We start from the raw sequence: 9,159 nt of genomic DNA, 5'->3' as shown, positions 1-9,159 counted from the left end.
ACTCCTCTCCATTGCCCTTGTCCCACTCCTCTCCCTTGCCCTTGTCCCACTCCTCTCCCTTGCCATTGTCCCACTCCCACTCCTCTCCCTTGCCATTGTCCTTGTCCCACTCCTCTCCCTTGCCATTGCCCTTGTCCCACTCCTCTCCCTTGCCCCACTCCTCTCCCTTGCCATTGCCCTTGTCCCACTCCTCTCCATTGCCCTTGTCCCACTCCTCTCCCTTGCCCTTGTCCCACTCCTCTCCCTTGTCCTTGTCCCACTCCTCTCCATTGCCCTTGTCCCACTCCTCTCCATTGCCCTTGTCCCACTCCTCTCCCTTGCCCTTGTCCCACTCCTCTCCCTTGCCCTTGTCCCACTCCTCTCCCTTGTCCCACTCCTCTCCCTTGCCCTTGTCCCACTCCTCTCCCTTGCCATTGTCCCACTCCTCTCCCTTGCCCTTGTCCCACTCCTCTCCCTTGCCCTTGTCCCACTCCTCTCCATTGCCCTTGTCCCACGCCTCTCCCTTGCCCTTGTCCCACTCCTCTCCATTGCCCTTGTCCCACTCCTCTCCATTGCCCTTGTCCCACGCCTCTCCCTTGCCCTTGTCCCACTCCTCTCCATTGCCCTTGTCCCACGCCTCTCCCTTGCCCTTGTCCCACTCCTCTCCCTTGCCCTTGTCCCACTCCTCTCCCTTGCCCTTGTCCCACTCCTCTCCATTGCCCTTGTCCCACTCCTCTCCATTGCCCTTGTCCCACTCCTCTCCCTTGCCCTTGTCCCACTCCTCTCCATTGCCCTTGTCCCACTCCTCTCCCTTGCCCTTGTCCCACTCCTCTCCATTGCCCTTGTCCCACTCCTCTCCCTTGCCCTTGTCCCACTCCTCTCCATTGCCCTTGTCCAAGAAATGTGTTAATAGTATAGCTTACACAGACGGATGTAGTGCTAACTGTGTTAAGCGTTTTGGAAAAATGTTAAAAGTACTGAAAAACCTGTCATAGCAATCGTAAAAAAACTGTAATAATTGAGCAGCATAATTATCAAATAATATTAATATATCGAGTGTGTGTGTGTGTTTTAGAAAATGTCTGCCAATCAAATCAATATAAAAGCTGTAAGAAATAAAGTTCTGCTGTTGTGTAACTAAACGAGTGATTAGTTTAAAATATAAATATGTTTTTTAAGCAGCACAAAATCATTTAAACAGATGTGAGTTTTTCCTTCAACACAAATCTGCTGTTTATTTAGAAATCAATGAAAGACTTTAAAACCAAAACAAAGCAGACGTGGATGGAGTGCAATCACACACGGCACAAATAAACTTGAATCTGAAGTTTAATGAAATGTTATGAGACAGCATCAACACAAATCTGCCAATGAAGTTACAGTAAAAATAAACCCAAACATTTCCATAAACCTGATGTCACAAAGTCACATGGCAGATCATCACTAACTCATGCAAACACATCAACAACATATTCATTCTGAAATACACTTCACCAGCGCTTTATAATGTACACTATTTACAAAGGTCAAAAGGTCATTCAGTTAAACACCTCAAGGCACATTAAAGAACCTGTAAATCAGTGACGCCCAGAGCACGTGACTGATCACACATCAGAGACGCTTGATGAAGTGTGTGAAACATCACTACAGTCTTGGTCCTGTTCACAAGATAATGCACAGACACACACAGCGACTCAATCACAAGTATACGGATCTGTCTTACAAACCTTGAAGGAAACCAAGCCTGCTTCGTCTCATGAAAGACTTGCGGATTAGCGCGTCCGATGCTAATTCAGTAAGACTGATTCAGTCAGTTCATTCAGAGGATGTCACTGATTCAAGCCATTCAGAACACAACTCGTGAGTCATTTGGAGTGATTCAGTACAGACTGGCTCTTACGAGTCATTCGTTCATTAACTGTATGTTTGAGTGCAGATGCAGCGAACGCAACGCCATACACGTGTTGTTTTTGCCGTTATTTTGTGGTAGAAGCTCTTTTTTTCCTCATTCAGACCGCAAACTCACAACTGAAATATCATTATTTCATTATGATTATGAATAAAACATCACCAAAACAGCCGAATTTCAACCGCTTTGATCACTGCTGCACAATTAGGATCTGTTTCATTCTTAGCGCCCGCTAGCATTGGAAATGTATCGCTTTTATGGGCGAAAACTAAACTATACTGAATTGAAAACTTCCATATTTTGTAAGTCGGAAAGTAAGCGTTATTAAAGAACGACCCGTTTAGAAGATAAAGGTCATGAAAATGGGCCACGGACAAATATTTTATTGGCTTGTAACTCTGAAGCACTTTGACGAAAAAAAACTTATTCAAACAAATTTTTGTCAGGAGCGTCCCATAAATGCCAAACAACAGCCAAGGAGTTAAAAAGAGTTTTTTCAGAAAGTTCAGAACGGAGAATTTGTTTTTAGACAGAATTGAAATTGGCAGGAAAGCCCTGAAAAAAACTAATTTCACTAGGTGACATTTTTTTGGAGGCGTCTTAGTGCCTTTCTGAACCGGTCCCACAAAAAAAAAGTCTAAATAATTTGTTGAATTTTTTTTTTTACATTTTTTTTGACAGAATATATATATTGTAGGATAGGCTCAGAAACGCACTAATACACCTACACAAATATTTTCACTTAGAGAATAATGTTCTCTCAGTGCGGTCAATAGATCCGGAACATTCCTTTCGATTCGGTGCAAGACATGTTACATACATTGTGATGTTTGGAATAAAAACTGTTGTGAAGTTTGGGGTCTGAACAGTGTTCACCACATGGTAACAGTCAGGATAGAAAGTAAATGTTGCTATGGCATTTACTATCATGACCGTTACCATGGCAACGCAGGATTCACATTTCTATCCTGACCGTTGCCATGGCAACGCACGATTTACATTTCTATCCTGACCGTTGCCATGGCAAAGCATCATTTACATTTCTATCCTGACCGTTACCATAGCAAAGCATCATTTACATTTCTATCCTGACCGTTACCATGGCAACGCATCATTTTCATTTCTATCCTGATCGTTACCATGGCAACGCATCATTTTCATTTCTATCCTGACCGTTACCATGGCAACGCATCATTTTCATTTCTATCCTGACCGTTACTATGGCAACGCATCATTTTCATCCTGACCGTTACTATGGCAACGCATCATTTACATTTCTATCCTGGCCGTTACCATGGCAACGCATCATTTACATTTCTATCCTGGCCGTTACCATGGCAACGCATCATTTACATTTCTATCCTGGCCGTTACCATGGCAAAGCATCATTTACATTTCTATCCTGGCCGTTACCATGGCAACGCATCATTTACATTTCTATCCTGGCCGTTACCATGGCAACGCATCATTTTCATTTCTATCCTGATCGTTACCATGGCAACGCATCATTTTCATTTCTATCCTGACCGTTACCATGGCAACGCATCATTTTCATTTCTATCCTGACCGTTACTATGGCAACGCATCATTTTCATCCTGACCGTTACTATGGCAACGCATCATTTACATTTCTATCCTGGCCGTTACCATGGCAACGCATCATTTACATTTCTATCCTGGCCGTTACCATGGCAACGCATCATTTACATTTCTATCCTGGCCGTTACCATGGCAACGCATCATTTACATTTCTATCCTGGCCGTTACCATGGCAACGCATCATTTACATTTCTATCCTGGCCGTTACCATGGCAAAGCATCATTTAAGACTTTGGATGCCAACACAACCTCAGCGTTTCAATAAGACTAGCAGTCGACTTTGAGGTTAAACATTATAAATTATGTTTCTCCAAGAGTTCAGATCAATAAATAAATATCAACACGATTTATAATATACGTGAGTATATACTGTTTACATTTACATAGAGCTCATTATACATTCAGTAAAGCTGAACTTGAACTTTAGTGTTGCAGCAACAGCCGTAAAGACATGGCCGTGTCTCAGTACATTTACCTTCCCAATCAATGGATGTCTGCAGGAGTTCAGAGCGCGTGTGAAAGCAAGCGATGGCAGGTGTCTGTGGACGGTAATTGTTTCTCAGGGTGACGTCTGTAATATATCATTTGGGTGTAGTCGATTATAAGTGACGTGGATCACATGATTTCAGATGCGCTTGTTCTATACGGTGATAGTAAGAGTTCGGTTAGTTTGTAAATGTTTGGTACACAGTGGAGCAGCGAACTTATGAGAATCATTTACAACTTTTCTGTGATACAAGCCTCTTAAACATCAAACTTACTGCAATCAATAAAAACATCAAAACTGATCAAATATTCATGTGTCATATGTTGTTGGAAAGATCTCAAAGAGTAAAATACAACCAGCTGATTTGTTTTACTCACAAAGAGAAATATAGCGAGTAACAGCTAAATATATGTTTTTGATAATTATGTTAGTGTTGCTTATATGCTGCGTTTCTGCTTATAACTTCATATACATAAAATCTCACATATGATTATTTAGAGTCTGTGATTATCTCTCAAACGAGTCCACACACAAGATAATCAGATGTATAGATCATTAGATAATCCACATGAAGCACAATGTTACATATGACCACCAGGAGATGGTGCCAAATACATGACACAGACTCAATGATGACTCAAATGACACAGAATGAAACTCATTCTGTGAAATCTCATGACTAAAATCATGTCTGCATGCTATGCAAACCTTTAGTCATTGTTGTGTTTGCATGTGTAATTAGTTCTTATGTACAATTATTATCTTTTATTTGTTTGGAGATGTTTTTGGACACTATGATCAATTATATTTGTAATGTTGGAACTTTTGATTTGTCGAATCAACACAAACATGTTTCTGAGATACAGTCGACATGATTGAGAACAACACTAAAGTTTTTCACCCAGAGATATAATTTAAAATTATTCAAATAAGAAAGAAAGTCAATTTTTGTGATATCTTTCATCAGTTTCATATTTTTCTTCAGAACGGTTGCACCGAATGTTCAGTGGCGTAGAGAACGCTTGCGTCTGTCTGGCGTTCACATCATCCAAACGAATCAAACTATGATGTCATACGAATCCGGGTGCGCACCGAAAGCGGGGTTACTCACGACACTTCCATTCAGACGGCAATAAATCACTGACTAGCCCCTGCAGATCCTGGAATTACCTCACGTCCCTGTGCGAAACAATTACCGTGTGAAGAGTGCTATTAAACAGATGACTGTAAACATGACTGTGTGTGTGTGTGTGTGTGTTCAGGTGGTCAGTCCTCTCCGCTCCAGTTCTTTACTCTGTTTGAGCTCCTTAATCCTGCAAACACACACACAGCATTTCATAAATTCACATTTTAATTCTTTATAATAAAAACAAGCTAAAAATGCATTTTACAACCATTTAAAACCCTGCATGTGTCCTTTCAAACACATCTGGAGGTGTTAAGAATGTAAAGTGTATTATTTAACATGTGACGATGTACCTGTGTCTGCAGCGTCTGAGGAAGCGCATGATCTTCCGCGCTGCTTGATCCTGTTTCTTTGTCAGGAACGACCCTCTAATGCGTGACAGAATAAACATCTATAGAGTCACGTTGAATCCTGTGTATTAAATGTGTTTCAGACAGTAAACGTGTGTGTGTTCCTCACTTGATCTTGGTGTTGAGGGTCCCGGGGCCGCGCGGCCCCTGTTTCACTCGCTCGTACTCCTTATAGCTGCGGTAATACTGCTGGATGAGCACGGCCGCTCGCCGCGACTGCTGAAACTTCTTCTGCTCGTAATAACTGCGAAACTTACTCTGAATCAGTATAGCTGCTTGTGTCATCTTCTTATATAGCGCGTACTAGAGGAGGAGACACACGTTACACACACACGTTACACACATGTCACACACACACACATTACACACACGTTACACACACACGTTACACACATGTTACACACACACACGTTACACACACGTTACACACACACACGTTACACACACACACATTACACACACGTTACACACACACACGTTACACACACACACATTACACACACGTTACACACACGTTACACACACGTTACACACACGTTACACACACACACGTTACACACACACACGTTACACACACACACATTACACACACGTTACACACACACACATTACACACACGTTACACACACGTTACACACACACACGTTACACACACACACATTACACACACGTTACACACACACGTTACACACACACCTTACACACGCGTTACACACGCGTTACACACACACACACGCGTTACACACACACACACACAAACATACACAAAGATACACTCTCACACACACACACACACACACAGGATAGAGACACTGTCATCATGTGACAGTAAGGCAGTTTAGTTTGACGTTACCTTCAATGCTATCCATGTTAGCTAGCGTGAAATTAAACAGAAGACACAGAGATCAAGAGAAAGAGCAGCAATATTAGTGTGTTAGAGAAGACACACAACACAGACACACAATCGCACAAACACACTCAAGTGGCACTTTCTGAACATCAAGAGGATGTTTAACATTTCCTGATGAACATTTAATCATGTGCAGGAGATGAACTACAGAGATCTTCACATTTGAACTGTGTACAATTCTAATTCAGAGCTATTTTTATATCTATAATTTAGTTTTTTGATTGACCAACAAAAAATATTAATCATTTGAAAGATTAGAAGTTCAACTTTATAATGCATGTGACATTATGACCAAAACTGAACAAGTGCTTTGACATTTACAGATAAATCAGAAGTGTTACGATATGATCATTTATATAAAACAATTGAAGTGATTATCTTTCAATCGAGTCCCCACACAAGATAATCAGATGTATAGATCATTAGATAATCCACATGAAGCACAATGTTACATATGACCACCAGGAGATGGCGCCAAATACACGACACAGACTCAATGATGACTCAAATGACACAGAATGAAACTCATTCTGTGAAATCTCATGACTAAAATCATGTGTGCATGCTATGCAAACCTTTAGTCATTGTTGTGTTTGCATGTGTAATTAGTTCTTATGTACAATTATTATCTTTTATTTGTTTGGAGATGTTTTTGGACACTATGATACATTATATTTGTAATGTTGGAACTCTTGATTGCTTTGTCGTATCAGCACTAAATGTTTCTCAGATACAGTCGACATGATTGAGAACAAAACTAAAGTTTTACACCCAGAGATATAAAACAACAAATCAGAAAAATACGAAAAAATGTAATTTTTGGCTCAATTATTTTTGTTATTTTACATCAGTTTCTGAGTCTCAAAATGTATCATAATTAAGTTTACATTCATTTGCATAACAAGCGCTAAAATGGTACTGTCCCTTTAAGAACGGCGGCAGTTCAACAAGCGATAGAGTCGCCGCACACTTCCTTTCCCGCATCAGTGATGTGTGATTAAAATGTTTCTTTCTTTTTACTTTTTGACTGTAAAGAATCTCACGTTTCACAGAACAAATGTAATGTTTTGGGTCATCAGTGTGTATATATATATATATATGTGTGTGTGTGAGTGTGAGTGTGTGTGTGTGTGTGTGTGAGTGTGTGTGTGTGTGTGTGTGTGTGTGTGTGTGTGTGTGTGTATTACCTGCTTATATTTGCGGTAACAGCGCTGTATAATGGCGGCTGCCATGTCCTGCTGCTCCTTTAGTCTCCGCCCCTAAACACAAGAACCAATCATTAGACAAACCATAGATCCATCGATCCTCCCACATCATGTCTGACCGTGTGTGTGTGTGTGTGTGTGTGTGTGTGTGTGTGTGTTTATACCTTGTATCTGCGGAATGCGTTCTGAATAACGCGTGCGGCTTCATACAGCTCTCTCTGTTCGGTGTCTGTGAGCGTCAGCAGTGCGAAATCTCTCTCCATCCTCCCATTGGCTGATGCATTCAGGAACTCCGCCCACGCTGCAGTACTCGGAGGGCGGAGCCTCTGTAGAGCCAAATCACTGAGGGGGCAGGGAGGGGTGGGACACAGGCTCCTACACACGAGCACAAATTCATTTTTAACATCTCGTACGTGGTGAGATCATGTGACATTAGAGCGACTACTTGAAGGGTTTATCACACATCCTGCTCCACATACGGGTGTTAAACACAGTGTGTCCAGTGTTCAGATCTGTCCGTGTACCTGTCGACCGTGTCCAGGTATGTTGCGAGCCAGGGCATGGTGTCATGAATAGCAGGATTGTCCCGCCTCTCTCGGAGCGGTGACTCCGCCTCCCGGTTAAACTCCTCCTGTTTGATTCGCTCAGGCGTGGCCTCGATGATCTCTTCAGCAAGTGTTGCCATGTCGACCTAACAGCAAAACATCCGGTGATTAATGTTACGGTGTTACTGTAGCTGATGAAGGAAATCCACGTGTGAAAAACAACATCTAACATGCTGAATTACATTACAGTGTAACTAATGATTTAATCATGTTACTGGTATGAAACACACAGGTGATGTAAGAAATGATTTATAGATATCAGTAATGCTTAATACAGATATTAAAAATGCTTTTTACTACTTTGTTGTTGTTAAAATAAGACAATTTCGATCAAGTAATGTGTATTTACCAAAGTCAAGTACATAATAAAAAGTACATTTGTAAATATTTATATTTAATAATGTAATTTTTAAAACATATTAGTAAAAAAATGTATACAATTAAAATACAGAATCATAATATTTTGCATTACAGTAATGAGAAGTGTGTGTGTGTGTGTGTGTGGGGGGCATGAGGGTGTGTTTAATTATCCCAAAAAAATTCACAATGCTAAATATCTTAATTATTTTTTTTTTCATGTTGAATTAAATTTACACACCAAAAATGAGAATTGTAATAGTTGTATTTGAATTGTTGACATCAGAAATTTTTATTTTTAGTGATTATTGATTAAAAATAACATCACTAGTAAGAAACACACAGCTGAATTAAACAAGAAATGTATTAGAGATATTTATATTGTTTTGAACAGGAATTATAATAAATTCATTTACAGATATTAATTACGCTTTTACTATTTTTGTTGTTGTTGTTAAAATAATTGTATTTATATCAAGAATGTGTATTTACCAAAGTCAAGAACACAACAACAATACAAAATGAATCTGTGAAATCAATAAATTAAAAGTAATTGGACCCAAAAATCTGGA

At 40.3% G+C, this 9,159-nt stretch overlaps 1 protein-coding gene across 2 annotated transcripts in view; it reads right to left on the bottom strand.

The window, feature by feature from the left end:
* Positions 1-897: 897 nt before the first annotated feature.
* Positions 898-9,159, bottom strand: part of camta2 (calmodulin binding transcription activator 2) — a 45,473-nt gene continuing 37,211 nt past the window's right edge. The window contains exons 17-23 of one of the 2 annotated variants that reach the window (XM_052091391.1): positions 8,150-8,316; positions 7,790-8,000; positions 7,608-7,679; positions 6,364-6,384; positions 5,620-5,813; positions 5,454-5,528; positions 898-5,287 (exon numbers count right to left, since the gene is read on the bottom strand). In XM_052091391.1, the coding sequence (XP_051947351.1) occupies positions 5,233-5,287; positions 5,454-5,528; positions 5,620-5,813; positions 6,364-6,384; positions 7,608-7,679; positions 7,790-8,000; positions 8,150-8,316 (795 nt within the window). In that variant the 3' untranslated portion in view covers positions 898-5,232. The remainder of the gene's footprint in view (positions 5,288-5,453; positions 5,529-5,619; positions 5,814-6,363; positions 6,385-7,607; positions 7,680-7,789; positions 8,001-8,149; positions 8,317-9,159) is intronic. The other variant, XM_052091392.1, reaches the window with a different exon arrangement.

The sequence above is a fragment of the Xyrauchen texanus genome, chromosome 25 (genome assembly GCF_025860055.1).
Source record: "Xyrauchen texanus isolate HMW12.3.18 chromosome 25, RBS_HiC_50CHRs, whole genome shotgun sequence".
Lineage (NCBI taxonomy): Eukaryota > Metazoa > Chordata > Actinopteri > Cypriniformes > Catostomidae > Xyrauchen > Xyrauchen texanus.
This window is presented reverse-complemented; position numbering and strand designations above follow the sequence as displayed.